Raw genomic sequence first — 24,193 nt, 5'->3', positions numbered from 1 at the left:
CGGTCTCTACAAGCAAAGGCACACGGCATGGCTGCATGTCAATGACTCCAGCGCCTCAATGCAACAGCAGCAGTGTTTTCCTCTCAGACGGCAGTAGAGAGAAATACCTCAACAGGAAGGGAGTACTATTAGAAAACAAGGTCTGCCAACAGTCAATGCCATCTTTACATCTCACGGTTCCAAAGTTCATGTGTGAATGTTCATGATCCTGCTTTGTATTTTCCCCATGTTTTGATAGCTCATTGGACTCAACAAGGCAACAATAGAGAGAAGCTGACATTAACTTATGCAGCGTGCGTTTCTGTCAGCAAGACGGTTCAAAGTAGCTGCTACAAAGCCTTTCACACCGGAGAAACAGGCAACTCTCACTTCTATCCCCCCCCCCCCCAACTGGTTTTCACTGTTGCCTTCTAAAATTCTCAGACAAGGCTACTAAGTATAATGGAACAGCACATCTACCGATGCTTTTCACATGCTTTTATATTTTTTACAATTTAGGGCAGCGGGGTGAAGATCAAGAGTTTGTGGGCGAATCCTCAACTATTGGTTTCGGTCCAAAGTTCAGACTGAAACATTTAGAAACCTTGGACGTCATAGCTTGAGATCTTTGGCAGAATTTGGATTGACTGGCCAAATTTAATAAGTATCCATTTGTGTGGGGTTTTTTTTCCTTCAATATAATTTGTAGTTTCTACGTGTGGTGAGGGCAGGGCGGCACAAAAGCGGGAAAATTCGGGGGGATGCCAGACACCGCCACCTGGGGACTTTAAACCCCAAGAAATCTTTGAAAGTGCACGGATAGTGTGAGAAACAACAGGACACAGGTTTGTTGCTGTGATAAGTTTAAATTAAAGATTTTATTTTAAACAATCAAAATAATCAATATTAACAGACATGGTTGGAACTGTTGGGGGAGAAATAAGTTTGAGAAATAACAAAAACTCCTAAATTCAATTAAATTGTTGAAAATACTTAATTACAAATATTTCTAAAAAGGCCTCAATATAAAATGTTAAGATCCAGGAATCGATAATAAACTTCAACCCAACCACAACAAAAAGGAAAACTAAGCAGAGTCCATATGGAGTACACAGAGGAAGTGTCCTCTTCCTACAAAAGACAACAAATATGGTCAAAAAACATAAGCAAACAATAACTACATACAAAGTATAACAAAATAAAGTAAAGGAACGTTAACGCAGCCCAGTTGGTCTTAGGCACTAAAGCCGAGGGTCTTTCCCCCCCAGCGAGGTGACATTCCATGTCCCCATGGCTAGTGTCACCATCCGGGGATTGGGTCGCCGGGGCACCCGCCCAGGACACCCAAATCACACCGCACTTCTGAACCCTCCTGCGGGTAGTGAGCCTACAGGATGGTGGGCCCACGTTGCTCCTTCGGGCTGTGCCCGGCCGGGTCCCATGTGCAGAGACCCGGCCACCAGGTGCTCGCCTGCAAGCCCCAACCCTGGGCCTGGCTTCAGGGTGGGGCCCTGGTGACGCCATTCCGGGCAACGTAAACATCCTTGTTTGTCAGTCATAGGGGGTTTGGAACCGCTCTTAGTCTGACCTGTCACCTAGGACCGGTTTGCCTTGGGAGACCCTACCAGGGGCATTAAGCCCCGGACAACATAGCTCCTAGGATCATTCAGGTGCTCAAACCCCTCCACCACGGTAAGGTGTCGGTTCAAGGAGGAGACCATATGTCAAAACATTTAAAAAAATAATCCCATTCCAAGTGAAGAATATCAACAACAATCAGTGCTTACCTCTGGTGATGTGACCTAAATGTGGCTGGATATTCACTGTTGAACACTATGACCCAAAGAGGACAGCCAGGGCAGAAGTAAAATCTAAACCAGTCACACAGTTGATTCTTGGCTCTCCTAAAAAAGAACTTGACAGTGCACGTCATTCAACTGATAGAGTTCGACATTTCACAGTGACTACTTGATATAGATATACTTTATAGGTAAATAGGCAACCCCTTATGTCAGCATGTGTTGTGTATTGTCAAGTACTGGGATCTTACCAAGCATGATGAGCCTTGGCGTGCGAAGCAGGGGAATCTGGGCCTCAGTGTGGACGTGTCCTGCAACACAAAATAAACAGAAAACAATATTAGACATCAGAATGACTGAAAACCAAGAGAAAACAGATGTTCTGGCAATACTGGACTAAAAATATTGAAGAAAATGGCACCTTGCTTTTCTTTGAATTAAGCAATCATGACTCATACTGCATCTTACCTTCAGAAAACCTCCATGTAAACCTGAAGTGTACGCAGTTACTTTAACATGCTTGATATACCTAGTGATTGTGTTTGAAGAGACACAGCATTGCTTGCAACATTTTTATCCGTTATGCACCTTCTTCTCACTAAATTCCTGTATTCAGCTGAAATACTTGTCGTCTTCTTTGTTGTTGCTCCACGGCCCAAAAAAATAACTTGTGTGACTTAAAAATTGGAAAGGCAAAAATCTTGATGCAGTGGAATTTGTTATACTTCCACAATTTGCTTCCTGTATGTTAAAGTTAGACTTGCAAAAATACATCTTAGCTTTTGCAGTTTGCCCTGCCATGAAGCTAAAAAACACTTAATTCTATCAATTTGAAAAAAAACAAGGGTGGTATATTCTGACTCCTCCATAAATTATTGCACTAACACTTACATATTTATGCACGTGTTGGAATAAGAACTACCAGAATGTTTCTTCAGGAAATGTCTTAATTTTTTAGCTTAGTTGGAGATGGCTTTTGGTATTTTGCAGTCAAGGTGTCTTGTAAGTGTGGCTCTACTGGAAAAAATAGTGAGAATCACCGATCTAAACACAAGCTCCAGTAAGAGCAAACAACGAGCTACTGGGACACAAACACACCAGCCAGAGCAGAAAGCAGGAAGCAGAGGCTGAACAGTGGGCCACAGGTGCCTTATATCTGGGTGCTGATTGGTTTGTGGGAGGAGTTGGGCCAAGGCTGCATTCACCAGCACTACTGAGGGGGATCTATTCAACCACGTACGCAACTGGCAAAATATGTTGGACACACCATATATTTTTGGTAAAAACTGCCATTTTCTCCCCGGATACCTTTTTCATGTGGGACTGTATGTGACAAGCATGCTGTAATCCACGTGTGTGTGTGTGTGTGTGTGTGTATATATATATCTATCCATGCTGCATGCCTGCTAACAAACGCACCACAGGCATTCACTGTTGCGCGGCCCCTTTGAAGAGTTTTATAACCGGTAAATGGGAACGTTATCTGAGATCCTGCCCCTGATAGCACTGCGAGCTGCAAGCAGAGGGCCCTTTATGGAATAGCGGGCTCAGATACCACGGTGTGATTGTGCGTGTTTAGGGAGTGTCAAATAAAGTCAGGAGGAAAAACGGAACAGATAGGAGGGTGCATGTGTGTGTGTGCGACTATGCTGCAGATATTGACAGCTTAATGCGTGTGTTATTTGTGGACCTGGCTTTGCTGAGAAAAATTCACTCCTGTGATGTTTAATGTATGATAATGCATCAGGAGTGCAAGCCTGGAGGACTGACTACCTGGAACGATGCAGTCATCTAGCATTTGATTTTATAATTAAAAGAGGCTCTCTGGTGTGTGTGTGTGTGTGTGTGTGTGTGTGTGTGTGTGTGTGTGTGTGTGTGTGTGTGTGTGTGTCCGTGTCCATGCGGCCCATCTGCAGTGCCGTGTGATTAATGACTCCAGGGGTGAGTGAATATCGGTGGTCAGCCCTTTCTGGTTATTCTGAGCTGACCTACTGTGAGCGGGCCATAGTGGACTCGGAGCCCCGGGTGATCTCAAAATCCTTGGCCATTCTCTCACCTGTACAACAGTCTCGGCACTGCGGGAATGTTTTCCCTCGCTGAGAGAGGGGAGTGCACTTTCTACACAAGGACGCGCATTCAATCACAGGGAAAGGACACTCGCTGTTTACCTGCATTCTTTCCCACTCTGGGCTGAAAATTGCTCTCTGAAAGGGCAAAGCACAGACACAATCAGCCTTGTATAAAACGTGCTACACTGCAAATCTACGTTTATATTTCATGATTTCTTTTCAATGTCCATGAATTAACAAATAAATGCATAAAAAATAATAATTACATAGGATGCATAGTCAATGCCTGAGGTGAATTCATACATTAACAGATTTGTCTTCATTTTTACCTGCTTGTCAAGCGGTCTTTGGAGACCAGCAGCATGTGTTCCGTCTCCAGGGAAACCATACCCATAATTAGTATTTGTGTGTGTGCACATGGGCCTGTATGCGTTTTTTAATAATCGACATAATGAGATGAGGAGGGGAGAATAATCCTGGATTAACAGCTTAAAAATGCATGTGTCGTCATAACAACATCCTGATTTGGATTTAATCATAGAAATACACACAAAACGCTAAGTCACCAAACACACACACACACACACACACACACACACACACACACACACACACACACACACACACACACACACGACAATCAGCAATTGTAGGATAGCTGAGTGCTACAAGCTGTGTGTGTGTGTGTGTGTGTGCGCTGTGTATCCTGCGTTGATGTACAATGTGTGTGTATCATGGACTTAATTAGAGATTTAAGCTGGGTGCTCCTCTGAAGGGATTAAGGGGGAAATTATCAGAATCTGGAGACTTAAAGCTGAAACCAGTTAAACGGAAACAGGAGGAGGGAGATCAGGACTCGGAGGAGAAAGGGAGTTTGAGAGGCGGTTCAAATGTTTGTACACACATTCACATGTTCATTTGTGTAAATTGTCCCCTTGAAGTCAAGCGCAAGCACTCAAATTTGCTTCAAGGTGTTCGAGCTATTCTCTCAACCTCTCTCAACCTTTTTTTGAATAACGGACAACCTGTGCTTGAATGCAGGAGAGCTTTCAATGGATACTCAATGATACTAAGTGACAGAAATGCAGACAAGCAGTACAAAAGGAGACCAAGGACAAAATCGACTCCCCTGACTTGAGGATTGACTGATAGGAGCTGCACGCCACTCATCTACACCCCTTTCTTTGCCACGGCCGTGCATTTGAACTAACTGTGAGTCAACGACATCATGGGAGTGATGGTTATCTGACCCGAGGGTTTGCTTGACAGCCACTGTGAGAAGCCATGAATCAAATGACCTTTAAACCATTTCCTGTGTAACGGTGCAGTGTGTGTGTGTGTGTGTGTGTGTGTGTGTGGGGGGGGGGGGGGGGGGGGTAGACTGATTGATTGAGGCAAAGGGTTAATATTCACAGCTTGGCGGGGCTTAATGTAATCATTAAAAGGTAATATGTTGTCTCACAGTGGAAAATGTGTGTTTTTCCTGCAATCAATATGGCAAGAGGTCAACGTCCATAATTCGATTCATTTGATTGTTTTTTAAAATGAAATATTTGCAGGAGGAATAAGTTTCCATGTTTTTCTCTTCATTGGATTCTGCAGAAACTCATTACTATTACTCATAATTAGCTCTCAGAGAAGTTGTCCTCATCATTGATCTGTGCTTTCTTTGGTCAATAGGGCTATTTTAGACTCCCCTGCTGCTTCTATTGTCTGAGCATTGAATGTGAATGCATCTCTGCATGCACACACTTTGCCAGCGTGTTGTTTGTTGTTTTGTGTGTGCATGCATAATCTTTGGTGGGAACATCTGTCTCTCAGAGATAACACAACCAGGGAATTAGCCATGCTGTCTTACAACCAAGGATCACATCTCACTATTACAGCCTCCTAAATTATACCCTATTACACCTGTTTGTGTGTGTTGACGTGCGTGTGCGTGCATGCAGATGCGTGTTAGCAATGTGCTGACAGTGTCACGTCCTTGGGGCGCCTGCCAGGTTTAAGAGTATCACAGAGCCCACTACCTCCTCTAATCCTTAAATCCATCATAGAACCGAATGCACATAGTTACGTCTACACAATGCAAGTCCTACACAAACAGGTCTCTCCTCAACAAGGCAGCTGAGCATACAGTAAGTAGAATAACACAACAGAATAGATGGTGTTTTATAGGATAAAGTTGGTTTTGCTGGCTCAGAATTATACACAGCGATACATCTTTTTGATGTAAAAGCTCTAAACAGCCTGAAGCCACTTAGCTCCCCATATATGGCACCCGCAGCAACAGCAGAGTCTCTCGATGCATCAGTGGTGACAGATTACTCTTTGAAGTGTACCTTTATGGAAGTTCACAAGCTCACAAAAGTTAACAAAGTGATGCAGGAACCTAAAAGCAGCAGGAATGCGACAGAAACCAGAGGACGCCGGGCCGTTCAACTGACGGAAACTGGAATTTCTATTCAGCTTTTAGTGCACTCTAATCTGGAGAGGCTTGATCCCTTTGAACTTTATTTTTCGCTTGTAACTTTTGATGTCATTTGTTAGTAGAAGAGTTGAAATATCATCCTTGCCGCAGCTACGATTCCTAAGAGGCAGAGAGATTCAGTTAAAAGATGTAAATTGGAGTGGAGCAGCCTGGTACTGTATGCCACACTCTGCCACGACTCAGGAAAACTTTTAATGAATGTCACCGCCAGAGAAAAGGTATGTGGGGAAGACTTTCTCTGTGTGATGATAATACTGCAAAGTGCATTGTGCCGTGAATGTCGGCGCTGTACAGCATTCAAACATATAAAAGAAACATATGTAGACTCTGAATGAGGGGGATTGGAGAGGATGAAGTGTAATGGCGCCTTTTCTTCTGCACAGTCAGAGAACAGCCGGGGGGGCTGAAGGCAGCCCCACTCACCTGGTTGAATCAAAGAGAAGGGTAAGAGGCGAGACCACGGGGGGAAAAAAAAGAAAAAGAAAAGAAAAGGTGAGAGCAAGGGATGGGAAGTGTTTCATTTATACAGTGTTGCAATTTGGGTCGATGGATCGCTTCACTAGCTGTGAGGGTCTCTTTTTCTGCTCAATGCAATCTATACCCACAATCTAACAATCAAATGTGGTGCCAATAGTGCAGCGAGCTCTCTGTGACTGCCGGTGTATTTGACAGAGTGCCAGCTTTAGTTTTTATACCTCATTAATTCACAGGAGGGATTGACTGAGGAAACCGCTTCTTCTCCATCATAAATCTTCCCGCACACGTGCACACACACACACACACACACACACACAACAGCAAAACACACCAGGGGGGCGAATCTCAGGGCTTAGGTAATGATTTAATCAGTCACTGACAGAAAGTACAGTGATACTGTGATTACTAATTTTCACACTGACCATTGTGTGGATATTCCCGTGAGTATATGCGACCTATCATTTTTTTTCTTTTGCGATATAATGCAGTGAAGCCTTTTCTATTCATGGATGAATTTGCTTTTAAAATACCATTCTTTGCCATTCAAGTACCGTAATTGCTTTTCAGCGTGATGTGACTCTTCAAAATGCATTTTGCCCTTTTTAGATTTTGATCCTCGTAAGCCGGAGAGAAAATGGAGCAAAAAAATAAAATTTAGTAGGTTAATTTTGTATTTTCTCCACGATCATCAATATTGGAGGACTGAGAAGTTACAGCACTTTTGAGTATCTCTCAATTAAAGTCTGTGTGTGTCAAAGAGGGAGAGGTAGAGATAGAGAGGTTTGATGCTGTAACAGCTTCTAATTATTGCTGCTCTATATTTCACATAGTCTGTTTGATCTCCTGTCCTGTGGAGCGAGATAGGGATTCTCTGTCTGTTTCTCACAAATGTACACATTTGTCCACACACACACACACACACACACACACACACACACACACACACACACACACACACACACACACACACACACACACACACACACACACACACACACACACACACACACACACAGATATACGAGCAAGCTCAGGGGTCACAAGGAGGAGAAAGAGGAATTGTGCTCTAATTACCGAATCTCTGCAGGGGATTGACTTATATTTCCAGCCAACACCTCAGGACGAGGGGTGTACACTTTGTGTCTTGTTTTTGTGTCTGTATTTATGTCACCGCTCGCTGTGTGCTGGGCTGTGTTCACTGATATCACGGAGGGCAAATCAATCCAATCTCTAAAAACACTCTGGGTAGTCCAAGTCCATAGACCATCTGGATGCCGTTCTGTTCTCTTCTGTGTTCTGCTCCCAGAGTGCCGGCCGCTGCAGTGATCAACTGTTTGGCAAGAAGCTTTAATACAGCCGTGCCTTCACCAATCACCAGGCATGACTGCATAGCAACAGTTACTAACCACCATAACCTTCACACAACTGTCTAGTGCCGATTAAGAGTCTTGAAACTCGCTTGTTATTTCCTGCAGATTGCGACGTCCTCGACACCGTGAACCAAAGGTCAAACTGGATGTCAAATTCATTCAAAGAGTGAGTAATAACACAATATCGAAACAAAATGGGATACTTTTTAAAAGTGGAGCATCTTAGTCTGTGAATGACACAAAACATTTTCAGACTGATCCTTCTTTATTTTAGAAATGTTCAATAAGGATGTTAAACATTAATTTGCACATTTTATTAATAAATAAAATACTTCACTTGCCAGACAGACCTTTCAATGCCATCATTAACCTATTACACTCTAGTATAATAACCTTGCAAGATAATTACCAGTGTAGGAAAAAAGAGATAGTAAATTCTGCCATTTTAAGTTCATTTTTTTTTTGTTTTCTTTTGTCTGATTTTTGCCTCTTTTGTAAAATACTGTACAGTTTTACCTCCTGTGACATCTAAACCTTATTCCAATAAAAACAGCCCGATAAGCGAAAAAATCCCTTTGCGACTGACATCTGTCCAGTGACATGCACCCTGTGACAAGAGGTCAAGTAGATATTGCTTCAAGTTAACGGCTCACAAGCAAGCAAGGTTTGGAGCCACAGCTCTAGGATCTGGGATTTCGTGGTCTCTCTTTGAGATGTGGTAAACCACACGGTATTAATTCTTTATTTGGAACATGTTGCAGCATGTTGCACATCAGCACGAATCAAACAGAATAAGAAAAAGCGTCAAGGCCTGTTTATTTTCACCCAAGTATTGATGTAACAGATCCGATTAATTCATTCTGTCTCAACGACTGACTGAAATACATCTTATTTCACATATCAGTACAGAAAGCAGTTGAAGCGTTTGTATCACTGATTCAGCATGGAATAAGCATTGTAACACTGGTCAAGGTTGAATCCACCTTTTAGTTTATTGTATCCCTCCGTTCTAAAGGTATTACTCACTGCCAGAATATTTACACTATAGAGACAGAACAGGTCTTTACATGATATGGAAATGAGTTTCTTATTCTGAATGTGTGTGTGTTTGTGTGTGTGTCTGCCCAGAATTACCTCTATCTTATACACTTACAGTCACACACACAAATGCAGTATACACCAAGGTTAAAATGACTGCTCGGTCCCTGGAACGTTATTTATGTTTGTTGAAAGTCACACACTAACTCAGATAACCTGTATGAAATGGAGATAAGGGGGGACTGTTATCAGTCTTCCATGCCCCTCTGTCCCTGGTATGAAGGATACTTCAAAAGGCAGCTGTTCTGTCTGTGGTTCAGAAGGAAAGAGAGGATGACACGAGCCCAGCTTGTCTTTGAATAGCAGGTGCACCTCTCCCTTTATTCCAGGCCTGAATGAGGAATGATGGAGAACGTAAAGGATCAAAGTCTGTTTTCCCAATGTCTGCTGCAGCACAGTGGAGGCTATATGGAGAAACACATTTTCATTTGAAAACAGTCAATAGTTGGGGCTGTGTGTGTGTGTGTGTGTGTGTGTGTGTGTTTGAGGTTGGAGTTGATTCTAGTTAAAGCACTGATGCATCCTCATAATAGCAGGTTTTGTCCGAACCAAAAAATCCCTCTCTTTCTCTCACTCTCTCTGTTGCCAAGGAAGATTATTAAACATGGCAGCCACTCTCTGAAAATTACAACGCCTTCTGTTGAAACCTCACGGGCCACGTTCTGTCCATGAAAGACTGTGGGTTCAGGGGCTGCAGGGCTACTTGGGAGAGTGGAGCGAGTGGGCTCGCGTGGAAAGTGGGGGACTGGGGGAGCAGAGGGATGGGATGATGGGACAGCAGGATGGAGGGAAACAGGGAGGATATGGAGAAGGGAGAGAGGTGAAGGTGATGGGGCAGGGAGGGGTGGAGAGGGGGAAGAGGGTGAGGCAGGTGTGGGTGGATGGCGGGAGAAGTGGAGGAGGCGGAGGAGGCTGTGGAAGAGGGGGGCATGGCGAGGGCTGCGTGTTGCAGAATGAAATGATGGAGGCTGGACAGAGGGGGGAGGTTGGCGACTCTAAGAGTCATGGGTTGAGTGAAGGTCTCTTGTTGGGTCACGTGGGGGAGTGGCAGGCTGACCTGGAGGGTGTGCTGTGCTTGTGTTTGCATGGTGTCTGTGTGGGGGGGCCGGAGATGAGTCTGTGGAGGGTTGTGCATGGGTGTGTATTGTTCCTCTGAAGCCCCACAGTGATCCCTCTGTGCCATGTGTGTGTAGTTTGACTTGGTGTGTACATCTGCACTCTGTTCCAGAACTTTCTGCATGTGCTCTCTCGCCTGCTCTTGCAGGAGGCGATATTTGTCCATCTCCTCAGCAGTGAAGCTGATTGGCAGAGCTGTCTCTCTACCTGTCGACTTGTCATCAGTTCTAATCTGTGACGGGCAGAGTTTTGGCGTGCTGCGGGGGTTCAACTCAATCACGTCCAGAGGACACTTTTGCTGGCTGACGACCCCTCCTGGATCCATTCTGCTGCCTCTAGCCTCCTCTTCCTCCTCTCCTTCCTTCTCCGTATTCTTCTCCAGCAGCCCTTTATTCCTCCTAGCTTTTCTCTGAATCGCAGGTAGTTTCCCTATTAAAGGGAGAAGCAACGTCCTGGCTGGTTTCTGCGGCAGAGCCTTACTGGGGGATAGTCCTGGTAGAGTTGAGCCTGAACTGCTTGTGTTGACAAGGTCAGAGGGTCCATGGCGAAGGTCAGACTGTGATTTGGGCTCGTTAAGCTGAGAAGGGCTTTTGTCACAATTGTGTGCGTTGAGGCCCGGGACTGTGAATGCGAAAGAAGAACTGTGAGGTGAGGAATGAGGAATGGAGCAAGAGGTAAGGCCGGCTGAAATGGACATGGGTCTGCTTTGCTTCTTGGCTTCCTGTGGGGCCTCAGATGAGTGTCCCGGAGCCCCTGGGGACGTCCTGCATGAGCTGACTGTCAACCCGTCCACCGTGACTCCTGAGCAGGTGCTCCACTCCCAGCTGAGCTCGGACATGCTGATGCTGCTGCAGGGGCTGCAGGAGCGCAGGCTCTGGCATCTGCTGGCCCGTGTGTTGATCACACGTTGAGGGCTGTATGTCTGTCTGCTCGTCCACCACTCAGGGCTGGAGAAGTGTCTCGAGCTGGAGCGTCCGGTGCCTGCACATTTCCACACACGGTCCGGGCTGTCTCTGCTGTCTGCCCCTGTCCTGGAGCCTGATGCGGACCTGTGTGTCCCCCTGTCCTCCCAGCTGTCAGTGCTGCCCCACGTCAGTCTGTCCACGCTGCACCTGTCCCAGTCTACATCTTCTGTGCTCAGACGTCTGCCTCCCCGGGCCCAGCTGCTAGGACTGGGGCTAAACCTTGACCCCCGATCCCACTCCGCCGCTCTGTTTCTTGATCTCCACCCACTCCTTGACCTGCCCTCCTCACTACTTCCAGGGCAGCCCCCCCTCATCCACTCCCACTGTTCTGTATCTGAAATCGGGCCCCTGTCTCTGCAACCCGAACGCCCTCCCATTGTCCTGGCCCTCCCTGTCTCCTCGAAGACTTCACGGTGCCTCGAACGCTTCCTCTTACTATGAATGAATTTCCTGTCCCTGTGGAGGAGTTTTCTCTTTCGCGCTGGGCTGCAACCACAGCTGTTGTCAGGGTAACAGCAGTCAATGAAACTCCTGGGGTTGCTATGGTGACCCCTTTCCCAAAACAGCTTTGAGTTGCACCCCGGTGAGAAGGAGTGTAAGGAGAAGGGAGACCGCCAGGGAAAAGTCACTGCCTCTCCGTCTCGCTTTCCCTCCCCCTCGTCGTGTCTCTCTGCCGTGTGCCTGGCGAGCGGGGAGCCGGCGCTGCAGTGCTCTGCCTGCTCTCTGTCTGGCTGGGCCTGGGATTCAGAGCTGCGGCTCCTGTGAGGCCTCCTCTTCCTGACAGAGACAAATACTGGCTCAGCCTCACATCTCCCCAGGAGACAGCTGCTCCCTGCTCTCTGCACCCTCCTCCTCCTCCTTGTCTCCGTCTCCCACGTCTCCACTTGCCTCCATCTCTTCCCCCAGCTCCCTCCAGCGTCTCCACTCGTCTCCCTGCCAGTGGAGACTGTGGAGACAACACTCCTCACTTTGCACCTTGCCGTTTGGCGCTTGTTTGAAGCTTTTTCCTTGTCGCCCCTCTTCCTCTTCCCCAGCTTGTGTTTCTTTGTGCCGGCTTTCCTCTTTTTGCGTGGAACTTCAGAGACGCCCATGTGTGGCGGTGGAGCGCCGGCACACTTGCACATCGTCTCACTCCCACACTCACACCTGGACGGGCTGATGATGCTGTGTGTGCCAGGCTGGGTGACAGACTTTAATTTACAACTCAGGGCTATGATGGCTCTCTCCCTGATCTGACTGGCACCCTCTAATCTGCCTCCCAGAGGATTCTGGGAGATCGTGTCAGAGTTATCACTATGAGCGGGGTCAAATGGATGGGCGGCTGCCCTGTCACAATTATCCATACTTAGCGTGCACCTCCCTCTATCTGCTCTTGTGTCTGATGATGAAAGGTTTTCGTTCTTTACAAACAGCTGTGCTTCTGTCTCCAGATCGATGTGTTGCTCTGCCTTTAAATTATTCTCAGCTTCATCCCGTCTGTGTGCTTCCAGCTCTCGTCTTGCCTGTCTTTGTGAACAGGGAGGCGTGTCTGGTGTAAGAATAGCCGGCACACGTGGATCTGATTCGTCTGAGAGATCACACGACGGAGCTTGTTGTGACTCCTGCAGATCCTCGGTGAGTTGTTCTGGTTGCTGTCGGTTCAAGCAGAGTGGGTTGCTGCTGTAGGAGATGTGTGGTTGAGACTTGGTGAACATAAGCAAATTGACAGGCCATCTCAGACAAGTAGAGCCGTCTTTCCCCAGCACACACATATACTGACTCGCCTTGCTCCCCCCCTCCGTTTCTTGCTTTCTCTCCGTCTCGCTATCGGTGTGTTCAGTGTCCATGTGTGCCCCTGCTAGCGCCGTGCCCCACAGGGACAACTCGGCCTGCGGTGGCAAGAAAAGTGAATCATGGCTCTGATTATCAGGTGCTCCTGTGGAAATAGTAGAGTGTGCTTTCACAGCGTCGCTTTTTTCAATCTCCCCTTCTTCCCCAGCAGCCTCTCTGGAGATTGGCCCCGTGTCATTTAGCCTAACGCTGTCGGATCCGGACCGGCGCTTTTCACTCTCATTGTGTTTCCCCTCCTCTGTAAGCTCAATTTTACTGTCAATATCTTCCATCATCCCCTTTATCCTTTCTTTCATTTGTTCCCTCTTCTCTCTCTCCTCCTCCTCCAAGTCTGAGAAGACCGAGGCAGAAGGCTCCAGCCTGGGCCCCCTGCGTGAGAAGCAGAAGGACACCCCGAGTCGGCCTCCTACTCTCCCCTGCCCGGGGAGAGGCAGCTGGGGATAGAAGCCCAGGCAGGACTGGGGGTACACTGCGGGAGGGTCCTTTGAAGGCGGATGTGTGATTAGTGAAGACACTGCAGGAGAAGTGGCTGGCGGCATCTGGGACGGATGTTGGCGTGGATCTTCTGGCTGATGGCTGAGACGCTCTGTCCTGGGGTGCGTGGGAGGGGGTCTCTGGGTGGGGTTGAAGGGTTCAGGTTTGTCCTCAGCGCTGCAGTCTCTTTGGTCCATGTCTTTGTCTTGCTGCTGTCTCACAGCCCTGACTGCACTTCTTTGTCCAGAAGTCCTTCCTGGGACTCTGAAACAGAGAGCGTAGAAACATTCTTGATTTTAGTTGAATAAAATGAACTTTGAATTGTTCTATTAATGTAACAGCAAAAATGTGCCCGAGTAGCAAAGATATATAGAGAGAGAAAAACGCAGAAATGAACAATGAACCAGAACGACAGATATGAAGAAACAAAGAAAAAATACTTGATATTGGTCGTCATAGCAATGCAGTCCACATATTATCGTCTGATTATAGGAAAACACATTTAATTGCACGAGCAACATGAGCAATCACGTTGATTATTACGTGATGTATTGTTCGTTTATCTGTCGTGAATGCTTTAGGTATGCAAAGAGGCAAGCTTTCATCTCTCTACTTGTTCCATTCATTTTAGTTACTTCTTAAAATATTATACAATTAACAACTTTGATTCATTCTTCTCTAAAAATGCCTTGCCCTTATTCTCAGAGCGTCGCCAAGAATGTGCCTTCATAATATATTTACGTCTTCTGTGGCCTATCTAGGACGACACGGTGCTCAAACATCTGTGGATACATCCATCATACGAAAGAAACAGTGACTGGATGTGACACACTCTAACCCCTCTGGACTCCTGCCCCTGGTCTCTGACACTAACACACCGCCACACACACACACACACACACACACCGCCACACACACACACACACACACACACACAAGTCACACAATCCTCCGTCCCACTCACCGCTGGGTTTCCTGTTGCAGCTGTGCAAGCTGGTGCAGGCGTCTGAGAGCTTTCTCCTGTTTGCGCTGGTCCTTCCATGATTTCGAGGCCACGTTGCGAGCAAACTCCCTGTGCTTGAGTTCCTTCAGTCTCTGCAGGAAATGATAATTCAGGGGCAAAGCAGGAGGGAAAGTAAAAGTATGTGGAGGGAACAGGGTAGCGAGAAGCACAAGAGTTGGACAAAGAGAAGAGAGAGTGACAGATTAGTTTAAGGAAGCTTTCTGCAGTCAGCTGTCTTTCAAACCTACACATCAGTCAGCGGCATTTGCAGATGTTCTCCTCCTGAGCTCAATTCCAATTAACTACATTCAGCCTGGAAGAAAGCGTCTTTTTCTCCAAATCGTGGCTCGAGAGCAAACACAGCCCAAACTGGTGAATAGCAAATTGCGGACGCAATTGAGATGAGTGACATGAGTGAAATTTAAAAAAAAAATGTTCAGCCCTTCGTCAGTCTTGACGACTTGGTTTGAGATCTCTTCAGCTTAAGTGTACCAAAGACATTGATTTGCTGATGCTCAAATGACATGTCACCAAACACAAAGGCATGGCCACAGAATATATATCTGAGACATCGTGAAAGAGAGATTTCAGCTGGAAAAATACACGATTGTGTGAGCTGCATGTTCACGTCACTGCGTAACTTCACGTCACTGTGTGCAGTGAGGGATTTAACAAACTGGTTGGTCTTCACCAGCCTCATTGTGCATAGGAAATAAAAATGTGTTCCGATTGGTGTGTGTTTTTGGTGAGTGCACATGTGTCTATTTGTGTGAAACCATGAGCCTATAGCCATAGGTGTGCCAGTCCTCTCAGGGAAACAATGATTCATGCCTCGCTCTCTCCGGTTTCCTTTCCTGACACACTTTAATCCCCCCTTTATCCATGCTTGGCAGGTGTGTGTGTGTGTGTGTGTCTGTGTGTGTGTTTGTCTGTGTGAAGGCTACGGAGGGACTAAGGAGTTTGGGAATAGCTGCAGTATCGTACACCACCATCCCTCCTATCTCTGACTTATTCTCTCTTGCTCGCCTAGTATATTTTAGCAATACCTCAGCGAGCAATCCACCCACGGCTTATATTCAGGATGCGTTGTTTATTTTATATATTTGTGAATTTATCCTGTAGTATAAATTGCAACCGGATTACACCACTCTCACTTTTAGATTATGTTACGCTATTATCCAACCCATACAGTGTGCATCGCACACACACACGCACCCATGCACACATCAGATTAGCCCCTCAGACATCAGATTTATTTATACACTCACTCTCTTTCACACCCAGATCTTATGCTGGAGCTGACAGTCGTCAGGTTAATCTCTCCTGAGTCTTACACAATCGGGTGTCTTTTTACATTATCGCTCGATGGTTAACATCCCACTGTCAGCTCGCTGAAGACAGCAAGTATTAAGTATGTGCCAGCCAAGCAGCACTCGTAGGTTTGTATCCCTTAAACATGCAGTGTGTAGGTGCTCGTGCATCATAGATGTGTGTGACATCACGTGTGTGTTTGTTATGTGCAGTAAGGAGCTTTGAGGGGCTTTGATGCCAAACTCATTCTATGGGAAATATTAATCATGTTCAAGAAGAGAGACATACATAATGAACGGCCACAGAAGAGAGGTAGAAAAGAGTCGGTGTACTGTAGCTGTCCATGGCATTGGCTGAGAAGGGGAGAGAGAGAGAAAACAGTCTATTATAGATGGAACGAAGATGCATTCTTCTGTCTTCCTTTTGCATTTGCACTCTGCCAGGTTATTGTTCTCTCTGAGAAAAAAACAGGTCCCACAGCAGGGAAACCTGTAGCTATATTTAGAGCCAAACAAAATATTGCACGCAGAACCATTTTCACCGAGCACACAGGGCAGAGATATAAAGGTATTTCTAGTTTCGCACCCTAAAACGGGTGCTTTCGTCTTCAAAGACGATGCCGTGTCCCCAACAGCAGGAAGCGACATTACTCTCCGACATGCCAGCTGTGTGCCGCGAAGCTCAATCCGTCCGTCAAAGCCTTGATCAATATTCCTTTGGATCTGTTAAGGAGTGCTCAAGCTGAGGCAGCTATATGGATGAGTCAGAGGGCCTGGTGTATTCCTAGGTAGCATGTGGAGCCATGCTAATGGGCTGATTGCTCTTTTATTTAAAAGGGATAATAATTCTCATGTAATGAGCAATTTCTGTAATCAGCAGTCAATGCTGATGAAGCGCTGCATTCAGACATGTTTATCCCTGAATCGACGACAAGGAAAGGAGACAGAACAAACGCAATCAGCTTCCATTCTTCAAAGCCAATACTCCTGCAGGGAAGCTGTCTTCTGTTAGAATTTCATCTTTTGGCTGCACAGTAGGCCGAGTGTGCATGCATGTGCGTGTGTGCATGTGTGTGTGTGTTCCTATAGTGCCAGTGGCTACTGTCAGCTCAGTGCCTCATGCAGCTCGTTTCATGTGCCTGCCGCTGGCTAAAACAAAGCATTAACATTGGCCTGCAGTTGCTTCGATTCATTTTCAAAGAACAATGACAGTGAAGGAACAGTCTTATTTAATGTTCATTTCATGTTGCACAGTGTGGGCGTTCAGAAGTGGGAAGTGGCTTGGCCTGGTTCAGAGATTGCCTGTGTTTAAGGGCGAGTGTGTACGCGGGGGAAGTGCACTTCTGTATGTTTTTGCATGTGTGTGTGTTTGCCTTGGCATGGCAATAGATCGCTGTAGGAGAGTGTGCTATCAGCAGAACCTTCAGCTTGTTAGTCCAGAGTGGAGGTTGTGAATGAGAATGGATGTGAAGGCAGAACGCAGGAGAAAACCGGCTGCCGGGCTTTTTCCTAATGGTCCATTGGCCTCATCTTGTCCAAACCGGAATAAGAGAATCATAGTTGAGCCATGACTAATAGCTCCATGTTTTATTTGGTTCAGAATATTTATTTTTCTTTTGAAGGAAGACCAAATTCAAGCATGAAGTAAATATTGGAGCAGCATCCTTACGTAACAGATACATACAAATAAAGTGCTCTAAATTTTTAACTGGAGAAAAAACCTTCTGTCTAATGAGAATGGAAAACTTGTCTGCAATCATTCATCCAATGGACTTCTTACACTTGGCGGGTGAGTTGCTGTGGATCCAAAGTAGACAAGGAAGTCCATTTTATGGTTAAACTACTTTATATCCTTCTTTAACAGCTCAAAATATACTTTTCTAACCTTGTTGCTGTCAGTCCTAAATATATGAACATTTATATAACATATATCATTTTTATAACTGTCTGTATGCGTTTTCATGTGCTTTATATCTGTGATCAGGCCTCACAGTACATTTGACGTGGCACTTTCCCTTCCAAATCCCAAATAAGTGAGTCAGTTGTTGCAGTTTTATAATTTAGTTCATAATGGTTCTAACCTTGAGAGACTGGCACCAAGCATCAATAACATATCCTTTGTCTGTGGGACCGCAAAAACAAAATCCAAATCTCAACTAAACACAAGGTTTGCTAACTTCTAATTGAGTGTGTCTATATTCTGTTTATAGCACATCTAACTCTATTTATGCTTGATATTACGCGGGGTAGTTTTTGTACTTCTGTTGTGCTGCTGTTCGTTGCTGGGAATAAATTGCCCTTTGTGGGATCAATAAAGTTAATCTTGAGGTATCAGCCTGTTAAAATAGAATAAATGCCACACTATGTGTGTGTGTGTGTGTGTGTGTGTGTGTGTGTGTGTGTGTGTGTGTGTGTGTCTGCCTTCAGTTGGGGTGTTCCACCTCTGTGTGTGTGCTTGTACCACATGATGCGGTTGTCACACTCATACTGCTACCTGCTGGGAAACTGTACCCAACGGGCAGATTGACATGGAAATATGAAGTAGCTTTCCGTCAACACGCATAATGCTAACACACCCAAATTCCATGACAATAGATCGTAACAAAAATGTCTGTCCATGTGCAGTTTAATAGAATGTGTGTGTGTGTGTCTGCCGTGCATCCCATGTACCTGTTTGTGTGCATGGTCGTAGGAGTTGATGTGGTTGTCAAACTCCTGGTGTCTGAGGTACTGCTTGTGACACAGCTCACAGTAGAAAAGAGCCTTCAGATCCTCCACTGAGCAGCCCAAAGCTCTCTCTGCACACTCCTGGAGAAAGAGAGAAACAGAGAGAATGGGTGAGTGCGTGAGAGGGATGGGGGGGAGAGAAACAAGAGGGAGTCGAGATAGAGGCATGATCAGACAAAAGGGTTAGAAGGGCAGAGATAAGAAGCAAGAGGAGTGTGTAGGGTGGGGGGTTGGAAGAATGGCAGATTGTTAGCCATTTACAGGGAATCTGCATCCCTGAGACATCAGCAGTAATAGCCTCTACATGTGCTCGGCATAAAACTGTTAAACGGCTTCCCATTAAAGTGTGCCGCCTCTGCTGCTGCTGCTGCTGCTGGAGGTTGGACAAAGGCACCGGAGCCCTGTGCTCATGGCAACCTGAGTCTGGGGACGCGTTTAATACAGCCACTGTAATAGAAACCTAGTCATAATGGCAAATAGTGTGTCTGCGGACAAAGTGGCAATTGTGGCCGACAGACAGAAAAACTGAGCATCTCAAATGCACAACTCAGTCTTTTAGTGATGAAGAGAAAGTTCCAGAAAAGCGCACACACACACACACACACACACACACACACATACAGGCATGGACACACAGGTACACATGCACTGGTGAAGTGGCACATGGACCTCAGGGGATAAACCGCTTGTCTGCATTCTCACATCAGCCAAAGGGGCTCTTTTTTTGGGGGGGGGGGGTAGTAGTAGGACATGCATAGTGTTGTGTATAATAAATGTGTGTGCTTGCGTGTGTATTTGTGTGTTTGTGTGCATTTCATGCCATGCTCTGCTTCAGAATGTAATTTCCCTGAGGCTGGGGGCTGCCAATAAACACTATTGAATTCGGTTCTACGCTGACATGATGGGAATTTAATTTGAGGTTGTCACTTCTTTCTCTCACTTTTCTGCTTCTTTCCTTTCCTCCGTCCATCTCCTGGCTCGTTCTCCCTCCCTCTGCTCGCTCTCCTGCTGTCCCAGCCTCCCCCCCCCCCCCCTCCAACCTACTCCTTTCCTTTATCTCTCCTTTAATCCCATCTATTTGCCTTTTTCTCTCCGTCGAGCTTGCTCCTTTTCTGTTTGGTGAGCCCTGGGTCATGCAGTGACAGAGTCTATTGGCCCCAATTTGCTTCAGTAATACGCCTGCACACAGGAACAGAGGTGAGGGGGAAAGAGAGGGAGGACAGGAATGCGGGCGAGAGGAGAAACGACCCCTGCCTGCCCTCGCACACGCACACACACTCAAATACCTGGCATTATTATTACCGCCGCGTAACAATCCCTGTACATTACAATGCTTTTCACATGCACCAATTATATAGCCAGGTAATGTTTGACTACACACACACACACACACACACACACACACACACTTATATAGGGGAAAAACCTGTCCAGCTCTTTCCATCTGGCCATCAGTCAGATGGGTGAAGAGGTGAGGAGGCTGAATGCACAACGAGGTTGACAGGACTCTCCAATATTGAACTGAACAGAAAGGTAACTAATATACATTGATTACTCTGTGTGTGTGTGTGTGTGTCTGTGTGTGGGATCGATCTGCTTTGCAGGTTTAAGTCACGACCAGGAAATGATCCAATCACCCAGAGCGGCCTTCCTTTGAGCGCCGCCAGGGTGATGAGATTGAGATAATGATTGCTGTGTATTTGTCAAACTTTGGGCTTATTCTAGATCACATTGGAGCTCTGTGAGTACATTTCTTCATACACTCATTATACATTATGTGTAACCGTGTCTGTGAGGGTAATTCATCTGGAGTGGGAGACATTTATACAGACAGGGGGTGTGGTGTGGATGTACACGGAGTGAATGGATGAAAGCAAATTGCCTCGTTTCCTGCCGAATACTAAACTCAAACATGAGAGCTTTCATTTGCCTTAAACGTATTAATCTCGTCTGCTTTCTTCACCCTTAAGCACCAACACAGAATGCATCCACACAAGCCCAAACACACTTCCGCATGCACGGTCACACGCAGTCTGTCAACCTGATATACCAGCGCTAAATTAACCTAGACCTCAATTTACCTCATGAGCATAAATCAGTTTGCAGAGAAAGCACAACGGATATCTGCAAACCTGAATGGACAGTGATTGTTTGTGTGATTGTGTGTGAGTGTGTGCGGGGCTGCGAATGCGAATGAGTTTCCGTGCCGCCCCCTTTTCCGCTTATCCTCAATTTGTGTGAGAAGTGCCATGTTATTACTCTTCATAGCTGAAATCGTGCCACAAATAAGAGTAGTTATGAGCCATAACTCAGTTTCAGGCACAAACTGGCCTGTAATTCAATGTCCCGAGCTTCTGTGGAAATGAACAGGTCACACCTAAAGTGTTTTTTGCACACGTGGTACGGCAGCATGTGAAAATGTGTACACTGGAAAGTAATGATATACAACCTATTCAAGAACTTCAAGTCTTTAGAAAGACAAAATCCCTTGAGGAACCTCTAGACTGAAGCTTTGGCGGCTCCTCTCTGATGCAATCACCCTGTCACTGCCAATGGCAATCCTAGCCGTTCAAAATGCTCTCTTGGTTTATTTCTCACTTTCTTTGCATATTAAATACAAAAAGAGACCTTTATTAGTTGCCAGCATACTGCAAAGAGACGTAAGGAGATTTCCAATAAGCTTAAAGCTTCTCTGAAGTCTTCATCTGGTGATCTTGAACTTCAAGACTGTTGATCTGCACGGAAAGTCAGACACACGATAGATGAAATGCCAATCACGTTCATAACTTTACTCTTACTAATGGAGAGAGAGAGAGAGAGAGAGAGAGAGAGAGAGAGAGAGAGAGAGGCTCCCAAGTTTGAAATTGCAACGAGGTTAACCATTAAAATGATATATAATCAGCTTTTTAATTTTAAACGTGCTGTTTGGTTTTCTGTTCAGCTATCATATAAACTATTTGCTGTTCCTTTAAAAAATAATATACAGTATATGGGATGATTACTGTTCTGAATGTGACATCCAAGATTTGCAGTATTTTTTTATGGACAGAACAACATTTTAATGTTTGTTGAAGTGGTTATGAAATTTAAAAAAAGAAACACTCTGAAAGAAGCTTACTTGAATGCTCAGGGTGATACCGATGGTCTACATGCAGAGTTCTTGTTCAATGCAATTCATTTTTGCCATAATTTGTTATGATTTGACTATTTAATTATGTTAAAACCACTAATTAAAGCTAGTCGGGCTAAATTGTTCTCCTCGTCTCACTGGTCACTTCCTTGATAGTTGTAATTAAATATTGAACAGCATGTTCATGGATGGCTGGTCTCCTCTCCTAGAAAGTGAGGACTATCAGACTGATATTACAAACCCGTCACTCTAAAGCATTTTGACAGCCTTTCGCGTCTACTGTGTGTATTTCCAGTTTAAAACTTTATGCTTGAATGGAACATAATATACAGAGAAATAATATAGGTTTAAACAAATGTGTTTTCACTGTGGGAGAAAAACACCAGAATAAAAAGAGGAAAAACAACCTTATATAAGCCTTAAAGTACATTATGAGATAACCCTTAATACACACAGACACTAGGATTCGATGTCGGTTTTTTCCTTCCCCCTTGTGTCTCTCATTCTTTACACTTTAAACAGCATGTGTTGATAAGTGGCTGTGGCAAGTGGTGAGATTTACCATTTGCAGATAAGTGTGAATTTGTTTGTCCTCTGACTAGTTAGATTTGTTGTCTAGATGGAAACGTTCAGATGTGATAATTGTTAACAGCAAGGCAACAAACTTTTTAATTGCAATCTTGGTTCCTTATGAAGTGAAAATTCAGAACATATCCAAAGTCCAAAAAGAGAGAGAGAGAGGGGGGATGAGAGCTCAGTAGCAACATAACTGGTGGAAAGACATTCTCTCTGTTCAAATACATAAACTGAAGACAACTTCTACAGCAGATGGAAGGAAAGTAAAAACTTCATGAATTTACTTTGAGGAACCCATTGTTGTTTTTTCAAAGACGTTGCCTCTTTCAGCTTACTCATGCTGCTATTGTTAAGTATTAAAGTATTGATTTTTATTGCAGACAAAAACAAATGAGCCACAAACCATAAGCAGGCAGACGTGGAGGATGTTAGAGGGGCAGGGGAACAAATTCATGAAAAAGGCTTTTTTGTTTTACCTGCTGAAGACATGGGACCGTTCTAAAATTCAGTAGATGATGTGATGTGATACAAGAATTTGACCGTATTTCACTGCGAAGGTAGCCCAGCTAGTTGGCACAGTTCGAGCTGCTTGGTTCAATCGGCAGAGACTCTGTCGGATACTTGCCAAATAGTGTCAGCGTCAAGCAATTCCTAAGTAAAGCACATTAATCTAAAACCAGAACGAGCTGCATTTATAGTCTACTCCTTTGGCCACATACCTGATGACTGATGTCTGCTAAACACACTGAATGACTGCGCATGCATTACATTTGGCATGTGTGTGTCTGTGCATCCTTTTAGACATGTGAGTGTGTGTCCAATGCACAAACAGGAATGTATCTGTTGATTAAAAGAAAAAAGTCAAAGTGTCTGCTTGTCTCTACAGACGGCAAAGGGCTCAAGTTCTGTAATAGAAGGAGCAAAAACTGTATCCTCAGCGGTGGAGAGTTATAGTTCACAAACAACATTTGGAGAATCCAAGACAAGGTGTCACAACAATATAAAGGCCGGATGGATTTTTTAATAATGATAAATTAAACTTTGAAAGTGAAGAGAAGAAGAGAGAGGAGCGTGACACAGGGGCAGAGGCATTTGTGAATTCAGAGAAATTGTAATTGCTGCCGTGCCTTGTGAGGACAATTCAATAAACATATTCATAACTGTTTATCAAGCCCAATTAAGTCTTTAATTATATCCAGCTATAATTATCACCTTAACTTGGCCAGTGTAATGAATAGAAACAATTCCATTAGCGGTGAAAGAAATAGTAATTCAGCAAATCTGTTTGCCTGCCGCTCTGCACCCTCTCTCTCAGTCTATATGCCTCTGTTTTCTTCTCCGTCTTTACTTCTCTAAAGTGTTCCTATGATTCTCTAAGTCAGACACACACTCACACACACACACACACACACACACACACACACACACACACACACACACACACACACACACACACACACGGAGAAAGTCTGGCCCTGCCATGTTGATTTCAAGCCATTCTTCTGTATCTAATAACAGCTGACCTGAGGGCTAAGTTGCTTGTTACTGTAATGACCTGTAGATCTCGGCACACACACACACACACACACACACACACACACACACACACACACACACACACACACACACACACACACACACACACACGACTGCCAAACAGGACGGCTGGGTGTTAATGAGCTCATATTTGCAGCCCTAATGCATCTCCCTTGACTGCTTTTAATACGCCTCTCTGGCCAGTATCCACCCATTTATTCGTCTGATGTGTGTGTGTGTGTGTGT

General features: G+C 45.2%; 1 protein-coding gene across 1 annotated transcript; it reads right to left on the bottom strand.

The window, feature by feature from the left end:
- Nucleotides 1-8,721: 8,721 nt before the first annotated feature.
- znf804b (zinc finger protein 804B) lies at nt 8,722-19,401 on the bottom strand (the record flags this gene model as incomplete). Its single annotated transcript, XM_084027414.1, is given in 5 exon segments — nt 8,722-10,138; nt 10,140-13,929; nt 14,630-14,760; nt 18,649-18,786; nt 19,327-19,401. Coding segments are annotated over 5 exon segments (4,293 nt in total). The 3' UTR covers nt 8,722-9,979.
- Nucleotides 19,402-24,193: the final 4,792 nt, after the last annotated feature.

This window comes from Eutrigla gurnardus (assembly GCF_963514095.1).
Source record: "Eutrigla gurnardus genome assembly, chromosome: 14".
In the NCBI taxonomy this organism is placed as follows: Eukaryota; Metazoa; Chordata; class Actinopteri; order Perciformes; family Triglidae; genus Eutrigla; species Eutrigla gurnardus.
This window is presented reverse-complemented; position numbering and strand designations above follow the sequence as displayed.